Genomic DNA, 23162 nt, shown 5'->3' with positions numbered 1-23162 from the left:
AAGTTACTAATGAATCAGCTTCCACCGCCCTTTTCAGGCAGTGCATTCCAGATCACAACAACTTGCAGTGTAAAAAAAATAATCTCATTTCACCTCTGGTTCTTTTGCCAATTGCATTAAATCTGTGTCCTCAGGTTACCGACCCTTCTGCCACTGGAAACAGTTTCTCCTCATTTGCTCTATCAAAATCCTCATGATTTTGAACACCTACATAAAATCTCTGATGTGCCAAATAACTGCCCTGAATCCGTGAAGTTAAAGCTTAAGACTGAAGCCTTTTATTAAGTAAGAATCATGGCAGAGTTAACAGAGTTCATCATCGACCGAGCCCTTGGTAGAACATACCAGAAGAGGGGCGGGGCCAGGGAGGAGCATTAGTGGTTCCCCCCCGGTGGAACATTCCAGACATTACAAGTACAAATATCAGAACACAGTTATTTCATCACATTCACCCCCTGCTATAGATTCAGTCTGTCAGGAGGTCTGATAATCCTCTGGGAACGACGTAACTCTTGCTGAGGCTCCTCCCGGAGTACTAACTCCGGTTCATTCGAATTCCCAGAATCATCAGTATTTTCCACACTGAGGGTTTGTGTCTCTGAAGGTCCAATACCACGATTGAAAACTCTACTCTGAGTCGAACTCTTTTCGAGCTCCAGCAGGTGCAAGATCTTTAATAGAGACCGTATCCTCTCGCCCATCCGAATATTGAATATACGCATACTGGGGATTAGCATGGAGGAGTTGTACTTCCTCCACCAGTGGATCAGTCTTGTGGCCTCTCACATGTCTGTGCAACAACACAGGGCCCGTGGTCGTCAACCATGTGGGTAACGATACTCCATTAGTAGCTTTTCTTGGAAAACTAAACATTCTTTCATGAGGGGTGGCATTCGTCGCTGTGCACAAAAGAGACCTTATGGAATGCAGCACGTCTGGCAGGACATCCTGCCAGCGAGAGGTCGGCAGGCCTCGTGACTTCAGAGACAGTATGATAGCCTTCCACACTGTCGCATTTTCTTTCTCGACCTGCCCATTACCACGAGGGTTATAGCTGGTAGTTCTACTCGTTGTAATCCCCTTCGATAGCAAAAACTGTCGTAATTCTTCGCTCATAAAGTAAGAACCCCTATCACTATGTATATAGTTAGGCATGCCGAACAAGGAAAACAGTTGGCAGAGGCATTTAATTACAACAGCACTAGTCACATCCGGACAGGGGATAACAAAAGGGAACCGAGAGTACTCGTCTATAATATTAAGAAAATAGACATTACGGTCGCTCGATGGAAGGGGACCTTTAAAATCGAGGCTCAAATGGTCGAGTTGCTTTAATAAGATGAGCTGGCTCGGACGGCTTATAGAAGCGGGGTTTGCATTCAGCACAAACATGACAGGTTCTGGTCATTGTCCGGACCTCCTCAATAGAGTAGGGTAGATTGTGGGACTTAATGAAGTGGTTCATTCTGGTAACCCCAGGGTGGCAGAGTGCGTCGTGGAGACTTTGAAGCTTATCTGTACCTAGACTAGCACATACTCCTCGTGACAAAGCATCCGATGGCTCATTAAATACTCCAGGCCTGTACTGAATATCATAGTCATATGTTGACAGTTCTATTCGCCATCTTAAAATCTTATCATTTTTGATCTTGCCTCTCTGCTTAGTGTTGAACATAAAGGCCACAGATCGCTGGTCAGTAATGAGTGTAAAACGTTGGCCAGCGAGATAATGTCTCCAATACCTGACTGCTTCAATAATTGCCTGTGCCTCCTTTTCCACTGAAGAATGTCGAACTTCTGGTCCTTGCAATGTACGAGAGAAGAAAGCTACTGGTCTACCAGCTTGGTTAAGAGTTGCTGCCAACGCAAAATCAGATGCATCACTTTCCACTTGAAATGGGATCTTCTCATCCACGGCACATACCACTGCCTTCTCAATGTCCCGTTTGATATTAAGGAAAGCCTCCTGAGCTTCCGCCAATAGCGGAAAAGACGTCGACTTAATAAGAGGTCGGACTTTATCTGAGTAGCTAGCCACCCACTGGGCATAGTACGAGAAGAATCCCAGACACCTTCTTAAAGCTTTTACAGTGTGAGGTAAAGGTAATTCCTTAAGTGGGCGTAATCTTTCAGGGTCTGGCCTGATTACCCCATTCTCCACAATGCAACCAAGAATACACAAACGTGTAGTATTGAAGGTACACTTGTTTTCGTTGTAGGTCAGGTATAACCTCTTTGCAGTCTCTAGGAACTTCGCGAGATTTTGATCATGCTCCCGTTGGTCACGCCCACAGATGGTAACATTGTCCAGGTACGGGAATGTTGCTTCCAACGCGTATTCATCCACCATACGATCCATCTCCCGTTGGAAGACGGATACCCCATTCGTCACTCCAAAGGGCACCCGAAGGAATTGGTACAGGCGCCCATTAGCTTCGAAGGCCATATAAGGTCGGTCTTCTATTTTGATGGGGAGTTGATGGTAGGCAGACTTTAAATCAATGGTGGAGAACACGCAGTACTGAGCTATCTGGTTCACCATCTCAGAAATACGAGGCAAAGGATAGGTGTCTAATTGGGTATACAAGTTTATAGTCTGGCTATAATCGACCACAAGTCTTTTCTTCTCATTAGTTTTAACCACCACCACCTGGGCACGCCACGGGCTACCACTGTGTTCGATGATTCCCTCCCGTTGAAGCCTTTCCACTTCCTCTTTTATAAATGTTTTATCTTCTGAACTATACCGTCGACTCTTAGTCGCTATAGGTCTACAATTAGGAGCAAGGTTCGCAAACAAAGAAGGCGGACTTACGTTTAAAGTAGAAAGGCCGCAGACTGTGAGCGGAGGCTGAGATCCACCATACTTAAGGGTAACGCTCTCATGCTGACACTGGAAGTCCAAGCCTAATATTAAGTTCACACACAACTGAGGTAATATGAGGAGTTTAAAGTCCTTATACTCCGTATCCTTAACGGTCAATGTGACTTTACAATATCCAGTTACCTCCGAAGTAAGGGATTTGGACGCCATCACAATTTCTCTTCGAGTAGGATACACCTTCAATGAACAGGAGTTAACAAGATTGGGGTGTATAAAACTTTCAGTACTGCCACAGTCTATCAAACACCCAGTAGGACGACCATTAATCTTAATGTCCATCATAGATTTTGACAAGGAACACGGTATGGTCTGGTCAACCGTAGCCGAGGCTAGAGTAAAACGATAGGCGGCAGCAGAGAAGACATCGGGTACAGGATTACCCTTACACACTTTACTAAAATGTCCCCGTTTCTTACATTTAAAACAGGTAGCCTCTCTGGCTGGGCAACTTTGCCTGGGGTGTTTAGATTGGCCACAAAAATAACACTTAGACCCATGGGGCACAGCCGCAACAATAGGATTAAGTGGGGGCTCCATTGGTGTTATGGATGCCTCCATACTCAGAACACACGAGGCTGAGAGAGATGCATGGGCTGATGCATACACTTCTGAATTCTTCTGGGCTACATCTAACGATTGAGCAGCAGCGACGACCGTTTTTAAAACTAACTAGTCGTTCTCGAGGCGTCTCTGTCTAATATAATTAGATCGGAGGCCAGATATGAAAGAATCGCGGATGGCTTTTCCTGATACACTATGGCAGAGACAGCCTTGTTGCAACCCTTAGCCAAAGCCTTAAGGTCCTGCAGGAAATCGTCCAGAGATTCCTCGGGTAATTGTCTGCGAGTAGACAGGAGATACCTGGCGTATACTTCGTTAACCGACTTAAGGTACTGGGCTTTAAGAGCTGCGAGGGCCTCTTCATATGTAGTAATATCTTCAATTATAGAGTAAGTTTGATGACTTACCAAGTTGGTTAGAAGACCCAACTTGTTAACCGTCGGATCGGTCGATGATGCGATGAAGTGTTCAAAACATCGGAGCCAATGCGTAAATTTCTTCGATGCATCTGCCGAATGGGGATCGATATCCAGACGCTCTGGTTTCAAAAATCGATCCATCTTCCAAAAGTTGTTACTTAATAAAATTGATGTGCCAAATAACTGCCCTGAATCCGTGAAGTTAAAGCTTAAGACTGAAGCCTTTTATTAAGTAAGAATCATGGCAGAGTTAACAGAGTTCATCATCGACCGAGCCCTTGGTAGAACATACCAGAAGAGGGGCGGGGCCAGGAGGAGCATTAGTGGTTCCCCCCGGTGGAACATTCCAGACATTACAAGTACAAATATCAGAACACAGTTATTTCATCACAATCTCCCCTTAACCTTTTCTGCTCTAAGGAGACCAACCCCAGTTTCTCCAGTCTCTCCACATAACTGAAGCCCTTAATCCCTGGTACTTTCTGGTAAATCTCTTCTGCACCCTCTCCAAGGCCTCGACATCCTTTCTAAAGTGCGGTGCCCAGAATACACATTGTGTATGTAATTAAAAAATATATAATTCATCAACTGATGACGGGGCAACATCACAGGCAATTCACTAACGTGCATCTGTGTAAAATAGTGCTAAATGTTCTTGTGATTACTGTAACTTGTAACATGAGGGAACTGTGTGAGTTAAGAAATATATAAACTGGTTTTGTTAGCCTAAAGTCTGTGAAGTTTTGTTTAAATAACAAAAATTTGTATCAAAACTTAATGGCCAATTTTTTGTTTTTCTACAGTTTTTGACACACTTGCTGGCCTATAATATAAATATTGTCAGCTCCATATTCTGTGGACATTTAGGAAAAGTTGAGTTGGATGCCGTTTCAATTGCCACAGCGGTAAGTGTGTTTACCAAATGATTTATTGTGTAGCTGTACCTGTCTTGTAAAGTACAAGCTGAGCTGCAGCAGATCATATCGATTTAAAACAATGTGTTTATTAACAGATGGAGTGCCTCTTTCAAAGAAAAACAACATATTTGGAGGGCGTCACTGTGCGATAACTGAGTCAAACAGCCTGAGAAAGTCCCAGGTTCAATCGCTGGTCTCTGCTGATTCAGCTGGTCTCAGAAGAGACAACAGTGCACTTGCCTTTCAGTAAGGAAAAAGAAAAAAGAGACTTGCATTTATATAGCACCTTTTAGGATGTCCCAGAGCGCTTTACAGTCAATGAAGTACTTTTTGAAGTGAAGTCGCTAATAATGACCAGATAATCTGTTCTAGCAATGTTAGTTGAGGAATGAGCCCAGGACACCGGGGAGAACTCCCCAGCTCTTCGTTGAAATAGTGGCCGTGGGATCTTTTACATCCACCCGAGAGAGCAGACGGGGCCTCGGTTTAACGTCTCACCTGAAAGACGGCACCTCCGACAGTGCCGCACTCCCTCAGCACTGGCATTGTAGTGTCAGCCTAGATTTTTGTGCTCAAGTCAAGTCCCTGGAATGGGATGTGAACCAACATCCTTCTGATTCGGAGGCGCGAGTGCTACCTGTAATGATCAATAACATGTCATTCTATAGTGGACACTAGGTGGAGCCGTAGAGCTGTATATAGCTGTATGTATAAGACTACACTACCCAGCTGTATATATATTAAGACTACATTACCCATGAGGCACTAGGCTACCCACAAGGCAACAGTCAAGATGGCAGCCTGCACACAGGAGCACACATGCTGCATCTCTACAGATACTGTACCTAGAGAACGTGTACTGAATAAATGACTAGCTAGAAGCTAGCTGTGTTCATAATAAGAATGTCTATTTATTAATGAACATAACACTACCCACTGAGCCAAGAAAAGGGAAAGTCAGCCAGAGATCCTGTGTCAGCCGTGGCTCAGTGGGTCACACTCTCGCCTTTGAGTCAGAAGGTTGTGGGTTCACAGTCCCACTCCAGAGATTTGAGCACAAAATCTAGGCTGACACTCCAATGCAGTGCTGAGGGAGTGCTGCACTGTCAGAGGTGCCGTCTTTTGGATGAGATGTTCAACAGAGGGCCCTGTCTCTCGGGTGAATGTAAAAGATCCCATGGCACTATTTCGAAGGAGAGCAGGGGAGTTCTCCCCGGTGTCCTGGCCAATATTTATCCCTCAATCAACATCACTAAAAAAACAGATTATCTGGTCATTATCACATTGCTGTTTGTGGGAGCTTGCTGTGTGCAAATTGGCTGCTGTGTTTCCTACATTACAACAGTGACTACACTTCAAAAAGTGCTCCATTGGCTGTAAAGCGCTTTGGGACATCCTGAGGTTGTGAACGACGCTATAGAAATTTTAACTAATTGCGATCCAGTGACGACTCCTGAAAGTGTGGTTGAGAGGGTTTTGAACAAGAGCGGGGTTGGGTTTAACTCTGATACCTTCCACAGTGGAATAGTCGGTCCGTGCTCACTAACTTGGCTCACACATGGTTGAAGTCAGAGAGTTGCCAGTATCCTGGAGCTGCACCCCACCAAACTAGTACCTATGGGGAGAAAATTGAAGGAGACAGAAAATATTAATGTCTGTAAATGAAATGCATTATTATTTTCATAGCATATTAGTGGCGCCTACAACTATATTACTCATTCTTTTCTTTTCTTTTGCGCAGGTTATAAATGTATCTGGTATCTCCATAGGTGTCGGGTTGTGTTCAGCTTGTGACACACTCATATCTCAGGTAGGCGCAGATTGCAGACTGTACTGCAGATGGATCTTTAACTAGTGAAGAAAGTTGTTTTTTATTCTTTCTTAACCTTCTCTACTGTATTCTCCCATTGGCTCTGAGGGTAAATACACTTGGCACCACGGGACTGATTTCCGTCTAATTGCTGTCTGATTTCTATGGTAATTCTAATCTCATTTTACAATTGATTCTGATTCCAATGCAAATTCTAACCCGTGCTGATTGCAATGTCATGTCAATGCTTTCCTGATTCCAGAGCTCATTCTCCCCATTAATTTTCCTTGCAGGTAACCTTACACAGCACGAGGTGATCTTTATGCCACCAATCTCTGTCACTGTTACCAGTTTCAATAATTAATGAGACTCACAAGGAATTCAAATGAGATCGCCTATCATAAAGCAAAGATTGAGGTTAAAAAATAAAATGGTGCAGATTGTCTGTTATAAAATTGTTAAATATATACCCAAAGAGTAATTAAACAGCGAAAGGTTCATTATAATATTTAAGCACCAGGTGATTGCTCATGGCCTTTGTTCAGGCACAAAATATCATTAAAAGTAAATTTATTACTTTCCACATATGTTTCTAAATTCCTGCTATTCCATTACTCGCAAGATAATTACAGGCAAGGAAGGTCGTTCAGCCTATTTTAATTAAATTCATCTCGAAAGAGCCTGAAGTACCCCTTCTTAAATGGTTCTAAGCTTTTCGCCTTCACAACTCGCTGTAGAAATCCATTTCAAGTGTTGATCATCACTCAGTGTAAATAAGAACGTTCTGATATCAGTTTTAGATTGACTAGTGTGAAACTCACCTGTCCTAATATCTCCTTATGTGGCTCGGTGTCAAATTTTGTTTGATATTTGCTCCTGTGAAGCGCCTTGGGATGTTTTACTACATTAAAGGCAATTTGTCCTACTCTCGCAATTTAATTTAAATAATATTCCACACTTGCCTATTCCATGAGGGGAATTTTCCCAGCCCTGGGGAGGTGGGTAAGGAGGCAGGACTGATGGGAAAATGGCAGAATCTGGGGGCGGGTACCCACCCCGCCCCCAACCCTCCTCCATGCCATCTTCCCAGGAGGTGGGTACCCGACCCGCGCTGGGAGCCACCTCCCCGAGGCGGGAAGGGGATTAGTGCCAATTAACTGCCTGTTAACAGGTAGTTAGCAGGCAGTTTTTTGGAGAATCCCTATTTTCAGTCCTGAAGTGTGGGCTTCCCGACGGCTCCGAACCTCGCCAGGGTCAGCGAGGTGGGCCGTCGGTCTGTGGGGGTCGGAGGGGCCGAGATGTCCGGTGTGCAGGTGAGTGATGAGTGCAAGTGTGCAGAGGTAAGTGTGTGAGGTGTGTGTAAAGTGTTTTACTAAGTTTTACTTACCTTTACTTCTTCCTGCAGGTTTCATCCCTTCAGGTCTCGGGAGTCCCTCAGCTCACCGGCACAGAAAGCAGAATGGCTGCTGAAGTGTCAAAAGCTGCAGCCTTCTGCTTTCTGCTCAGGAGAGATCTCCAACTGAGCCTGAGTGGAAGGACTCAACTTAGAGGACAGATTGTCAGTGTTTGACAGCTTCACAGAGCCGTCAAACGCTGACATTTCATCTGTCAAAAGCTCTCGACAGATGAAACGTCACTCGCTGACGTCGCCAGTAACTGGCTTTCCCTTAATTGGCCTGCTGAGCCTGCTGGGCGGGCTTAACCAGGTCAATCAAGGGAAAGTAGCGTGGGTTGGCCACAAGTCGATGGAGGCGGGACTAAAACCCAACAAGTAGGAGTCCCGCCTACAAAAGCTCCCCATTGAGAAAATCCAGCCCCATGACGTGAGTTCAAATCCCACCGCGGCAGCTGGGGAATTTAAATTTAATTAAATAAATCTGGAATAAAAAGCTCGTATCAGTAATGGTGACCATAAAACGACCAGATTGTCGTAAAAACCCATCTGGTTCAACTAATGTCCTTTAGGGAAGGAAATCTGCTGTCCTTACCTGGTTTGGCCCATATGTGACTCCAGACTCGCCGCAATGTGGTTGACTCTTAACTGCCCTCTGCGGTTCAAGGCGGCGGCTCACCACCACCTTCTCGAGGGCAATCGGGGATGGGCAATAAATGCCGGCCTTGCCAGCGACGCCCACATCCCATAAACAATTTTTTTTTTTAAATTCCCTTTTATTGTTTCATGTACCTCTGTAAAATTACCCCTCGGATGCTCCCTTTCCGGGCTGAAAAGCCAGTGGTTTTAAAATCTTTTCTTCTAACTGTTTGACATTAAGGAGCAGCCTCTTCGCTCTTCTGTCCACTGCCTCCAGTGCTTGAATGTCTCCCTTGTAATCTGGCCAGCCATAAGTGGTCAAGGAGTGCAGTACTCGCCTGCTGATACGACAGCTCTGTTGTAGCTCTATAATAGGACGAGGATATTGAACTCCTGATTTACATTCTATTTACATGAGCCAGTAGCAATCCGTTAAAACTTTTCCCGTGATGTCACTGTTGGCGATGTCATTGCTTGTTGGTCATGTGGTCACTGTGGACCAATGATGGACGAGATTTTTCAGTCACCTCATTTCCCCCAAACCAAACGCAGCCTCCAAAACCAACGAGCAACGGTTACTGCAAAAGAGAGACCAGTGAGCCGTTAATCTGTAAACTAAAACACAACTATCCCTGCTCCTCCTCCCTCGTCTTTACTGACATTGGCCCAGCGCACTGTTCCATGTTTGATTGGCAGTCTAGTTGGTCACGCACTTACCAGCAGCCAATGAGATTGCGAGAAAGTGACACAAATCGAACAGTCCTGCGATTACTATTAGCCAATGAGGTTGCTTAAAAGTATCATGAACATTTGAAAGATCACATGATTACTAATGGCCAGTGAGATTGCACCAGAGGTGGTGGGGGGGGGGGTGAAACACTACTCCACAGGGGGGGATTGGGTGAAGATCCTGGTCCTTTAATTCATCTCCATAAATAGGGCAGTTGCAGTACTGGTCCTGCTTCCCTGCTTGAGATCAAACCCTGAATCTTTCAGGTCTCTGTGGTTCAGCTACTCACTGCCTGGACCAGTTGGCTACAGGAGCAGCCCGCCCCAAGGGGGAGCGACCCAATTTTTGCCCCTATGATTCTATGACACATGCTTATTCACAACCTCACTGCCTGGTGAAGGTGTTACTGAAAATTGTTTGGTTTGTTTCCTGAACCGCTGGCCCCAGTGCTCTGGCTCTGCTCTGTTCAGGCGGGTCTGCCCAATTGCTTGGCGCGCAGCCCAGGATCCTATCCCGAGTACTTTGCCTCTGCATCCTGCTCCAGGGGAGCCGGCCCGAGTCCTCTGACTTCCAAACTGCTCAAATAGGCCAATTCCACATTCCCCATCTCCGCCTCTGGTCAGTTCCTCCGAGTAACACCACAAGGCATCCCTTCTTATTAAATTGGTTAGACATCAAGCACTGTGTCCAAGTGACTACTGTTACAGTTCAGGCTTTTCGCCAACACCTTTTTCCCTATAAATTGCTTGATAACAATTTCTATAAACGAGCCTCTTATGAACTGAAACCTACTGTTTTAATCTTTGTCATAAGAACATAAGAAATAGGAGCAGGAGTCGGCCATTCGGCCCCTTGAGCCTGCTCCGCCATTCAATAAGATCATGGCTGATCTGATCTTGGCCTCAACTCCACTTCCCTGCCCGCTCCCCATAACCCTTGACTCCCTTACCTTTCAAAAATCTCTCTATCTCCACTTTGAATATATTCAATGACCCAGCCTCGTCCGCTCTCTTTGGAATTCCAAAGATTCACGACCCTCTGAGAGAAGAAATTCCTCCTCATTTCCGATTTAAAAGGGTGCCCCCTTAGTCTGAAGTTATGCCCCCTAGTTCTAGATTCCCCTACGAGGACAATAGGCTGCGCCAATCCATATATGGATTGGCACAGCCTATTGTCGAAAACCCCCGCTTGCACACTGGAGAATACATAGAGTATCCACTACATCTTCCATTACCTCAGACAACAGAAAATACAAACCACTATGCCACTTTCTACTGTTTGGGATTTATTCATGAATATAATGATACACAGAAGCAGCAAGGCATAGAATATTAAATAGCTTAATACTTGCCTGAGAAATGTGATCAATCCACTAGGGGTTAATGTATCCTTTTTAGAAAGCTGTTTTCTTACAGTTTCTCGGACTGTAACATTCCCTTTGGACTTATCATCTGAGCCTTCTCTTTTCACTGGGCATGATCTGTAATTTTTCAAGATAACGTTACATATAGAGCGCACGAGTTACAAATTGTTTTGTTGGAAAGTACTTTGTTGCGGTTAGTTTTTTTGATTGGAAAAAATTGTATCTAACAGAGTTATGTAATCAGTCCAAAAAACATTGCAACTCCGCAATAAAAACTATATGCACTGAAAAAGTTTATTTATGTTCTGATTTTCAGACATATGGCTGTAAAAACTTGAAGCGAATTGGGGTGATTCTCCAAAGAGGGATTCTCATTCTCTTGATATTCTGCTTTCCCTGCTGGGCGCTCTTCATTAACATTGAACGCATCCTGTTGGCTGTCAAGCAGCCTCCCGAGGTGGCCAAGTGAGAGTCCTTCTGTTTTATGGTGGTGGTTTGAGTGTAAACGTTTTTAGAAAGTAAAGCCACCCTTTTGAGCCCAATGAAAGAGCAACTCGGTGTTCCCGAAGAAACTGGTCTGTGGAATCGCAGGTTCCACGTCAAGTCCCAATCTCAGGTGGGCCAGGATCTAGCAGTGGTCAGGTGGGGGAACGAGAAGGTAAATCTATGCATCTTGCTCTGGGCACTACCTGATACCCAGCATTGGGAAAACACTGGCAACTGGCCATGTACTGTCCAGTTGGTTTAGGAATGGGTGCGTGACATGAGGGCATTTCAAGAGGGTGAGGAACTAACTTAGAAAAAGAAAAGGGAGAGAAATGTTCCTATCATAAAGAAAGAAAGAACTTTGATTTATATAGCGCCTTTCACAACCGCAGGACATTTCAAAGCGGCTCACGGCCGTTGAGGTACAGTCACATCGGGAAATACGGCAGCCAATTTGTACGCAGCAAGGTCCCACAAACAGCAGTGAGATAAATGACTACGGATGTTGGTTAAAGGATAAATGAGGACACTGGGAGAATGCCCCTGCTCTTCTTTGAGTGGGGCTTTTTTTGTCCACCTGAGAGGACACAGGACCTCAGTTAATGTCTTATCTGAACAACGGCACCTCTGACAGTGTAGCACTCCCTCGGTACTGTACTGCAGTGTCAGCCAAGATTATGTGCTTACGTCTCTAGATTAGGGCTTGTACCCATGACCTTCAGACTCAGAGACGAGAGTGCTACCACTGAACCAAAACTGACACACAGTTAGATTTAAACTTTCGTGTGAATAAGGGGCCTTATTCTTCCCTTTCTACCCAAACTCTTTGCTGGATGGACAGGCTGACTCTTCGCAGCCAGTCAGTAATGGCCACTCTGTCACATCTATTTGTATTTTCTCCTGATATAAAAGCTTTGTAGCCACATATTGCTTTATGACAGAGAACTAGGGGGGAGAAATTCGGTATCGCCCTGTTTGGGGCGCAATGGAACATAGACACACTGGCGCCGGCCAGTTCGTAAAGGGGATTGGGTCGATCTTGCTCTCCATCCACACCCTACTCATTGCAGCCTTGAATCTCGGCCTGGAGAGACCTGTACATCAAATCTGCTGGAAAGAACAATGGAGAGGCCCAGGGAAAGTGTTCAGTGCAGCCCCCATAGTCTCTTGTAAATTGATGCAAGGAAGGTCAAATCAAAATGAACCTGCAAAGCGCTGCTCAGTACCCAAAACTCCTTCACACAGCGTTCAATCTCTTCAGAAGTGTCTCTCTCTCTCTCTCAGAATGCGTGGTGCAAAAATATCGCCGACAAAAAAATGCAGGAAGCGGTTGCTTTTAAATAGCGCTCCCCCAGTCCCTTCCCGACTGCAAAATGCTCCCCTCAACCTGTTGTTGCTAGCGGCAGGCAGTAAGGCAGGGGGCGCCACTCAATATCTGGTCCGGGGCGTTGCACGCTTGACTAATGTCACGATCTGCAGGCGCAGGAGATCATGGCGGTAGTGTTTAGTGTCGCCGCAAAATGTCTGGTCAATTTTGCGAGCGGCACAAACATCACCACGCCCAGGCGCTAGTTGCTTTGCGCCCCATTAGGGTGGTAACGGAAGGCGCAAAGCAACCAAATTTTTCCCCCTAGTAGTGTAAGGGGAATACTTGTTGTTCAAAGTACTCTGCCTTTGTATAGAAAATAATGGCCTCAAAAGAAATTTCTGTCCCTTCTGTTGCCATCACGAAGAACTGTGAGTAGAGTTGTTGCTCTTTTTGTTTTGAGTTAGAAGTAACATCCTCTCTACTGAAAGCAGCTGGGGTCATTGGCTTGAAAGCCACTCAAGGACTTCCCAACCCAAGAAAACCATGTTACAGGCTGTGGACATAGATTTCCCTGTCTGTACCATAATTTCCCAAAGTTGAGCAGCTTCAGAGCACGGGTGGAGGGGGGGGTGGGGTGGAGGTGGATGGGCTGGAGTGGAGGTGGAGTTGGATGGGGTGGAGTGGAGTGGAGTTGGATGGGGTGGAGTGAAGTGGAGTGGAGTTGGATGGGGTGGAGGTGGAGTTGGATGGAGTGGAGTGGAGTGAAGTTGGATGGGCTGGAGTGGAGTTGGAGTTGGATGGAGTGGAGTGGAGTGGAGTGACCCTAACATTAACAATAGCATTTACATTCCTGAAACCACATCAAATAAATTTCTGGTCACTTTCTCTTTTTTTTTAAAGGGAAGTGCCTTGTCCAAAACACACTCCCCACAGAGCTCCCCCTTAAGCAAGTTTGAATGACGGCTCTTGCTGCAGTTTAAACTCACCATCTTGATGGGAGTTGGATGCAATGCCAGTTAAACACCAGACCAGACTGCTCCATGCCCCTGACTGCTTTTGATGCATTGCATGACCTTCTAGCTTGTATTTTGAATTTACCTTTGGTTACAGATGGTGATGTTCTCTGGTCTCCATATTCTTACCAGCATCTCGTATTTTTCTTGCAGGTTAACACAGCTCTATGTGAAGATATTTATTCCTGGCCTTCCTGTAAGTAAATTATTGTAGGTAGCACAAAGCTCGTTATTGAACTGAAGTCAGTTGTTCAAAAGCAAAATACTGCAGATGCTGGAAATCTGAAATAAAACAGAAAATACTGGGAATACTCAGCGGGTCAGGCAACATCGAGGAGAGAGAAACAGGGTTAACGTTTCAGTTCGATGACCTTTCATTAGAACTGGAAAAAGTTAGAGATGTAACAGATTTTAAGAAAGGGCAGGGGCAGGGAAAGTGGGGAGGGGAGGAAAGAACAAAAGGGAAGGTCTGTGATAGGGTGGAAGGCAGGAGCGATTAAATGACATAAGGGATGATGGTGCGAGGCAAAAGACGATAGTAATGGGATAAGTAAAGAAACAATAGATGAGTCTGGAGGGGGTGTAAATGGAACGGCAGAATCATCAACAGCTGCCATGTGGAAAAAATAGGGGCCGAGGTTATGGTCTGAAATTGTTGAACGCAATGTTGAGTCCAGAAGGCTGTAAAGCGCCTAATCGAAAGATGAGGTGCTGTTCCTCGAGCTTACGTTGAGCTTCGTTGGAACAGTGTAAGAGGCCGAGGACAGAGAGGTCGGAGTGGGAGTGGAGCGGAGAATTAAAGTGACAGGCCACCGGAAGCTCTGGGTCACCCTTACGGACTGAACGGAGGTGTTCCGCAAAGTCCGTTTTTACCTGAAATGGGGGCAGTCCAATGAAGAAAAGTTGCTCTGTGGGCTAATCCATTGCCTGGTGAGGTACTGAGCCATACGGATCAGGGGAGCTTCCCAGGTTTGATCCCAGTCTGTGCTGAGTTAGCTTATCACAACTGGGGTGGCATCGGTGTTGCCACAATTGCTCTCGCCCTTCATGAGCTAGCTAAAAAGAAAGACTTGCATTTCTATAGCGCCTTTCACAACCTCAGGACGTCCCAAAGCGCTTTACAGCCAATGAGGTACTTTTGAAGTGTAGTCACTGTTGTAATGTAGGAAACGTGGCAGTAATTTGCGGACAGCAAGATCCCACAAATAGCAATGTGAAAATTGTTGTGTCTGTGTATAATAAGACACAGACTGCAGGAGAAACGGTACAACAGGTGTTTACTGAATGAGGGTTACTCTAGAACTAACTGTACAGATCACTACTCAGGGTTTATATACAGGTGTGGTCACTGCCGGTACTACAGTATACAGGGGCTGTAAAAAGTAGTTCTCTCCCTTAAAGGTACATACATTACAATTCCTCCCCTTTTAGATTAACAGTACCATAACACTCATTTAACAATTAAATATCAAACTAATTACAATTAACACTTTTAACATGCAACATTAGCTGAAAATAGTCTATTTATAAATTCAGTCTTTGGGGAGGCTTCCTGATTCTTTCTGGATAACGCCTTTCCCGAGTGTCTCGCTCTTGGTGCGGAGGCGATTCTAGCACCCTGTCGTCAGTTGATTCATCAGCTTCCAATGCTATTGTTTCTGAGGTAGATGCGACCTGTACGTCGGGTTCCTCACCAGGTACGTATGGCCGAGACATGGGGTTGACTTGTTCCTGTGACTCTAGGAACTGGTCAGCATGGCATCTCACAATGTTCTCCCCAACATCCACTGTATACATTAGTGGCCCCTGCCGTGTGTATATCGTTCCTGGTTGCCATTTCTCTGTTCGGTAGTCGCGGGCCAAGACTGGTTGCCCTACATTGAAGCTCCTTGTCGGCTTCTCATTGATGTGCTGGAATTGCTTACTCTCAACATCTCTTCGTACATTTGGTCTGAGCAAATCCAGACGAGGTCGCAACCTTCGGTTAAAGAACATCATGGCCGGGGCCTGGTTGGTGACTGCATGTGTCGCATTTCTGTAGGCTAACAGGAAATTGTCCACCTTATGCTGCAGTGGAATGTCGTCATCGCACATGGCCTTTACTGCTTTTTTAAAGGTTTGTACGAACCTCTCAGCCAATCCATTTGTGGCTGGATGATACGGGGCGGATGTGTAATGCCTTACCCCATTCCTTTTCATAAATCTTCGAAACTCTTCGGACACAAACTGTGGTCCGTTATCAGAGCAAATCTGCTCTGGCAAGCCGTTCCTGGCAAAAATGGTCCGTAGGACTGCAATAGTTTTCTCCGTGGTGGTGGAGGACATTTTGATCACCTCAGGCCATTTCGAGTGCGCATCCACGGCTATTAAAAACATTGAGTCCATGAATGGACCAGCAAAATCAATATGCACCCGTTGCCATGGAGATGAGGGCCACTCCCATGGGTGTAGAGGGGCATGTGGTGGTGCATTTTGGACCTTCTGGCATCCTGAGCAGCTCTTTGTCAGGTCCTCGATTTGCTGATCGATCCCCGGCCACCACACATAAGCCCTAGCAAGGCTTTTCATTTTCACCCCTCCCAGATGACCTTCATGAAGCTCATTGAGCACTCTCTCCCTTAACTTGGGTGGAATTACCACTCGTGATCCACACATCAAGGTCCCCTGGCATACTGACAGCTGTTCTCTTCTGGATGAGAATGCTGGCAACAGTGAGTCGCCATGTGCTGGCCATTCCTTCACCGTCAAATCATATACCCGAGACAGTGTCGGGTCATTTCGGGTCTCCTTCTCTATACCAGCGTTAGTTACTGGCAAGCATTCAATTATAGTCGAATGAAATATTTCGACAGGATCCACTGCTGGTGCTTCCTCCGCAGTAGGCAGTGGCAGGCGTGATAGCCCATCAGCGTTTCCATGCTGTTTCGTGCCCTTATACTCGATTTCATATTGGTGCGCCCCTAGAAAAAGGGACCATCTTTGTAGCCGTTGCGCAGTCATCACCGGAACGCCCTTCTTTGGATTAAAGATGGAGACAAGTGGTTGGTGGTCAGTCAGCCAGGTGAACTTCTGCCCGTGCAGATAGTGATTGAACTTTTTCACTCCCCACACTAGGCTGAGGGCCTCCCTGTCAATCTGGGCGTAGTTACGCTCGGCTGAGGTTAGTGACCGAGACGCAAAGGCTACTGGCCTCTCCGAGTCGTCCAGGAATTTGTGCGACAGCACCGCTCCAATGCCATAGGGTGATGCATCACACGCCAACCGAATTGGTAGTGCTGGGTTGAAATGAGCCAACACCTCTTGATGTGATCAATGCTTTGCTCTTCTGGAAAGCTCGTTTACATTTGTCACTCCACTTCCATGGTACCCCCGTTTGCAGTAGGGTGTTCAGTGGGTGTAGTACTGTAGACAAATTCGGCAAGAACGTATGGTAGTAGTTCACCAGCCCGAGGAACGACCTCAGTTGTGACACATTTTCCGGTGCTGGAGCCTTGACTACTGCCTCAATCTTTTCAGGGGACTTATGTAACCACTCTTTATCAATAACATGGCCACAATACGAGATCGGCTTCTGGAAAAACTCTCATTTGTGGCGATTAGTTCGGAGCCCATATTCCTTCAATCTAGTGAGCACCTGCTCCAGGTTGGCGAGGTGATCACTGTCATTTTTGTCCGTGACCAGGATGTCGTCCAAATAACACTGGGTCCCTGGAATCCCTTGCAGGACTTCTTCCATTGCCCTTTGCCAAATAGCCGGAGCTGATGCTACTCCGAACACCAGCCGGTTGTATTGGTAGAGACCTTTATGAGTGTTGATCGTGAGGTACTGTTTCGAGGCTTCTTCTACCTCCATTTGCAGGTACGCCTGGGCCAGATCAATCTTAGTGAAGCGTTTCCCTCCAGATAGCGAGGCGAAAATATCCTCAATCCGCGGAAGCGGATATTGTACAGTGTGAAGGACTGGGTTCACTGTCACCTTAAAGTCCCCACAGATGCGAACCTTCTTTGGTTCCCCAGGCGTATTACTCAACGACCTCTTCATTACAGGAACGATGGGTGTAGCCCACTCACTCCAGTCCACTTTGGACAGTACTCCTGAACGTTCCAAACCTTCCAGCTCTGCTTCGACGGCTGGGCGGATCGCTTAAGGTACCGGTCTGGCCTTAAAAAAAACTTTGGGCTTGCATTTTCCTTTATTTTGATCATTGCTGCTATGCCTTTTAGTGTTCCGAGTCCCTGCTGGAACACTTCTTCTGCGTCAGTTAGCATTTTTGACAGTCGTCCAGGTGTGACGTCGTCATCCTTTTTGGCATCTACAGTCAGTGCTTGTATGGAATGCCAATCTCGCTGTATCTTCCGGATCCATTCGCGTCCTAGTAGTGGTGGTCCTCCATCTGGCAATACATATAGGTCCATTTTTGGTGTTTCCTTGCCATTATATATAACATTCACCCTTATTTTTCCTTTGGGGTAGACTTTTTGCCCCGTGTACGTCTTCAAGACAATCTTTGTATCTCTCAAGGGTACATGTGAGAATAGTCGCTTGTAGTCCCTTCGGTTTATGACTGTTAGGGCTGATCCTGTGTCCAATTCCATTTTCACTTGGACTCCTGCTATCTTGAGCGTGACCCAGATAGTTTGGTGATCCTCCGTTTTGATCACATTATGTAGTTTCAGACAACCCAGCTCCTTGCTTCCGGAGTCTGTATCACTTTTCTGTTCGTCTGAACTACTCTCCGTCACCTTATGTACCTTCTTGTACTTCTCCTGTGGAGATTTCTTGCTGCTGGTTTTCTTTCCTGATCTGCAGACTCTTGCTATGTGTCCTACTTTTCCACACTGCCTGCACACTTTGTCCTTGAACCAGCAATCATTATGGTCGTGTGTTGTTCTGCCGCAGCGATAGCACTTCACTGTTCCGTATGACATTTCATTTGTGCCATATTCTTGCGGTCTCCGTTGTATCTCTGCAGCGCCCCGTGCTGCTGCTTTGTGTGATACTGCAATGCTGAAAGCCTTGTCCAGCGTAAGATCCTTTTCTGATAGAAGCCGTTTCTGGGTTCCTTCACTTTGAAGCCTACACACAAACTTGTCCCTTAAAGTATCTGCTAGTCCCGTTCCAAACTGGCAGTGTTTCGATAGCTTGCGCAGTTCCGTTAAATACTCAGCATTACTTTCATCTTTATGCTGGTTCCTTTTGTGAAACTTAAATCTTTCTGCTATCAGCAGCGGTGTGGGGTTTAAGTGGTCCTGTAGGATTAACACTGTTTTCAAAATCCTTTTCTACTGGCTTCTCTGGGGTTACTAGGTTTCGTAGTAAGCCATACATTTTTGCACCCATTGAATTCAACAATACCAGCGCTTTCTTGTCATCTGGCACTTCATTCGCATTGCAGTATACTTCTATGCGTTCGACATATGTCGTCCAATCTTCGACTTCATTGTCGAACGCTGTGATACTGCCACTCTTCGGCATTTTTGGGTGTGGTTAGACTGGCTTAAAATGGCGTCTCCCGCGCTTTCTATTCTTCCCCTCTGCGGCTTAAAATGGCGTCTCCTGCGCTTTCCTTTCTTCCCTGCTGCGACTTAAAATGGCGTCTCCCGCGCTGCTGCCAACGCCGCTCTCGGCGGTCCTCATGGCAAATGGCGACGCCCTGTGGGTTTCGTGCGCTGCTTCTGCGCCGCTGCCAATGCCGCTCTCTGCGGTCCTCGTGGCAATGGCAGCGCCTCGCGTTTTCCTGCGCGCCTCTCTCCCCCGTTGATGCTGCTCGGCCCTTGAACACCGGCTGCGGTCTGCTCTCTCTCGTCTCTCTCCCCTGTTGACGCTGCTCGGCCCTTGAACACCGGCTGCGCCCTGTGCGCTCTGCCCTCTCTCTCTCCCCCATCGACGCTGCTCGGCCTTTTTCTGTGCCACTCGGTCGGTTCTAGCCGCCGCTGTCCGGGAAGGGTCTGCGCAGTACCTGTTGCCAGACCGTTTCGCTGGACCACTGTGACCGGAAAGCCAAGCCTGGCTCTCGACAGCCTCCCCTGCGATGCTCAAATCTCCGCTGGATGACTGGGCGGTTGCCCGTGGTCGACGCTCGTGCTTCTGGACTCGACCTCCTTCCACTGTTCTCCAGGAGCGAATCCCTAGGAGGTGATGCAGAGTTGCAAGTAGGTTCGAATCTGCTCGTCGCCAATGTTGTGTCTGTGTATAATAAGACACAGACTGCAGGAGAAACGGTACAATAGGTGTTTACTGAATGAGGGTTGCTCTGGAACTAACTGTACAGATCACTACTCAGGGTTTATATACAGGTGTGGTCACTGCCGGTACTTACAGTATACAGGAGTTGTAAAAAGTAGTTCTCTCCCTTAAAGGTACATACATTACAAAAATGACCAAATAATCTTTTTTTTTAGTGATGTTGGTTGAGAGATAAATATTTGCCAGGACACCGGGGATAACTCCCCTGCTCTTCTTTGAAATAGTGCCATGGGATCTTTTACATCCACCTGAGAGGGCAGACGGGGCCTCAGTTTAACGTCTCATCTGAAAGACAGCACCGCACTCCCTCAGCACTGCACTGGAGTGTAAGCCTAGATTTATGTGCTCAAGTCCCTGGAGTGGGACTTGAACCCACAACCTTCTGACTTGGAGGCAAGGGTGCTGCCCACTGAGCCACGGCTGACACAGGTGGTGCAGACACATGAAGGCCTGGTGAGTCTGAAGATCAGCAGCTTTCTCATACCTCATCCAGGTGGGCATTGTCCGTGTGTACACCTAGATAGTGAGTCCTGGCAGCCTTATTTGATCATGGAGCACGTCACACCCAAATCTAATAATGTCCTCGCCCAATGTCCACACATGCAGACTTTCAGGCGGAGTTACTGGATACAGTCGGGAGCAGAAACTCCAGCTGATATTTCCTCTTCCAAGCTGCTGCTGCCTGGGCTGAGACCAGCTAGCCTAATGCAGACTGGGATTGAACCTAGGAGCTTCCTGATTGGTATGGGAGTTTGACAGTGTCGTTGTAAGTGACTCGAGGGAGAGTTTTTTTCCCGGGGCGGATGCAGAAGGAATTGGCGGGGATGTGAGTGGTGAGGGATACAAGGAAGTGATCAGAGCTGGCATAGTCTGTGACTTGGGACAATGGGGAATAGAGAGGCCATGTGAGACGGCAATGTCGAAGGGGAGGCTGCGTATATGGGGGGGGAAGAGGTTAAGCGAGGACAGGACGGCAGTGAACCCGAGAGAGGGCAAGGCGGGGGGAGGCTTTAGTAAGGGGCAAGGTGTCATCACCCGTGAGCCAAATTTCCGTCAAGGCCCTGATGTCAATACAATCATCTACAATAAGGTCATGGATGCCAAGGGTCGTTTTTACAAGTCAATGGACGTTGTGGAGAGGGGCGGTGATGGCGATCTCCTTCGATCTAGTTCCTTTTCTCTCCAGTTTTGAAGAAGGGTCAAACCCGAAACGTCAACTCAAATTTCTCTCCACGGATGTTGCCTGACTTGCTGAGTTTTTCCAGCATTTTCTGTTGTTATTTCGGATTTCCAACATCTGCAGTATTTTGCTATCGCACGGGGTCAGTGTTGGGAGAGGCGAATGGGACGGGAAAGCGGTTGCCAAGATGAGCTGCCAGTGCTGGTTGGGAAGGTCGGCGAGAGAGAAGGATGGGGCAGTTGGGGTTGCTGCTCGTAAGGAGGCGATGGCGAGTACTTCAGTGGGCCCTTCGGAGAATGCTTTGGGGATTCGGGGCACAGAGTCCTTAAGGAGAGAAATGAAAGGAAGTGGAGGAGACGGGAGAGAAGGGCCCAAGAGAGGTAAGGTGAAGAGAAAGCAAAAGGGAGTTGGGAGTAATAGGCTTGGGTCCGGAGTGGCAGCCAAAACGCGCACACGGATGGACATGGGAAATTCAAGTCACATCGGCATGGCATAGATTAGGATAGATATGTCCTGGTTGTAAGATGGAGGATACAGCAAGATCGAGTCCAAAGTTAAAGTTAGAGGTCCCGTGGTGGGATGAAGTTGACTTGTAGATAGGGTGGGATCAGCTTGGAGCACCGCTGAACGAATGTCCAGTTTCGGAGACCGATGCGGTGGGCGAGTGAGTCCAGGAGCGGTCTGAGGGGCAGAGACTCCGCGGCCGCAGCGCTCGAGGAAAATGGGGAGGCGAGGAGAATCAACGACGAGCCAGCATGTGAGCATATGCTTTGATCCAGGAGTCCAGCCAAGGTGAGCAGTGGCCTCGGTGAGCAGTCGGGCACACACCAAGGGATCTCGTACACCAGTGGAGGTACATCAGAAGACCGTGGGAAGCAGGCGGAAAGCGGACGAGCGAAGGTCATTCGGCAGCAGCAGCGAAGGTCATTCGGCAGCAGCGGCGAAGAATCCAGAGCAGGATGCAAACCAGCAGAATCAGAGCTAGCTCAGCGTAGAGTGAAAAATTCCCAGCAGAAAACTGAGAACGCAATGGTGACACTGGAGGTCACGATAAGGTACAGTAGCAGCAGAGAAATGGACTTCCGCCCAGGAGGAAGTGGATTTCTGTCCGGGACCCAACACAGCAGCTAACGAGAGGGGCAAATCAACCCAATTTTTCCCCCGTAATCTCTTACCGCTTGGATCATTGCAAGTGGCGGGTTCAATGTTGGTCCTGTGCAGGCCAGATTCAAGTTTTTGAAGAAAGTGTGAATGTAACTTTCTTGTCCATCTTGCCGGTGATTTGATACCTGCTTTCATCATTTTTCTTTTCATCTTTCTTAGGCAGCATTTCTTTACGAGTTAGAGATCAGATACCTTCAGAATCAGGTACATGCACTGAATGTTTTATTTTTAATGGTTATTACTGTATGTGGCATTCTTGATTCATTTCTATTAATTGGAAGTTCGACTGTAATCAATAAATTGGGTGACTTTGGAAATGCAAACTATGCCAAGTGGTGCAGGGATGGAGGAGGGCAGCACCAAGATTTCTCCCCCCCCCCCCCCCCCCCCCCCCCCCCCCCAAAACCTGCTAAGTTGCTGATTTCCAGCAATACCTTTATGGGGAGGCAAAGGCCACCTGCCTCCCAGCAAGAGGGAGGAACAATTTGCATACCTGTCATCCCAACTGCTTCCTCACCCCTCCACTGACTTGAGGCACACCTATTCTGGCACCATGCCACCTGGAATCATTCCCTTTTTTTAAAGCCAGTCACTACAGGAAACTTTTTTTTATCCGGCACCGACGGGACCGACGTGGTGCTGGTTCATCAAAAATTCCGGATAACCAAAAGCTATAGTAAAAGATACAGAGAGCTGAGAGCTCCGTATAAAGCAACAAACCCTGTTGCTTAGCAACAAGTGCAGAACAGTGGCCACAAGTTCCAAGCGTCTCTAGCTTAGCAACAGCTGCAGCCATACCCTTGCACAGCAACAGATCGAGGAAGGCAAGTACAATATGAAGTAAAACTTACCTGAACCTACTCCTGAATTTTGCCAGTTAACCGAGATTTCCGGTTATTTAGGTGCCGGTAAATTGAAAGTTTCCTGTAATAACGTACTGCCTAGGGTTACATAGAATGTACAGCACAGTAACAGGCCATTCGGCCGGTGTTTATGCTCCACACGAGCCTCCCCCCACCCTACTTCATCTCAACCTATCAACATATC

At 47.0% G+C, this 23162-nt stretch overlaps 1 protein-coding gene across 1 annotated transcript in view; it reads left to right on the top strand.

Annotated features, from left to right (window-relative positions):
• Nucleotides 1-23162, top strand: part of LOC147102392 (multidrug and toxin extrusion protein 1-like) — a 79022-nt gene that overhangs the window by 10200 nt on the left and 45660 nt on the right. Inside the window, exons 2-6 of the mRNA XM_085964779.1 lie at nt 4668-4769; nt 6523-6591; nt 11033-11181; nt 13678-13720; nt 22275-22319. Coding sequence (XP_085820905.1) covers nt 4668-4769; nt 6523-6591; nt 11033-11181; nt 13678-13720; nt 22275-22319 — 408 coding nt within the window. The remainder of the gene's footprint in view (nt 1-4667; nt 4770-6522; nt 6592-11032; nt 11182-13677; nt 13721-22274; nt 22320-23162) is intronic.

Source organism: Somniosus microcephalus, chromosome 22, assembly GCF_052327205.1.
Source record: "Somniosus microcephalus isolate GS21.2 chromosome 22, FLI_Smic_1.0, whole genome shotgun sequence".
NCBI classification, from domain to species: Eukaryota; Metazoa; Chordata; class Chondrichthyes; order Squaliformes; family Somniosidae; genus Somniosus; species Somniosus microcephalus.
The sequence above is the reverse complement of the archived record's forward strand: the minus strand, read 5'-3'. Positions and strand labels throughout refer to the sequence as shown.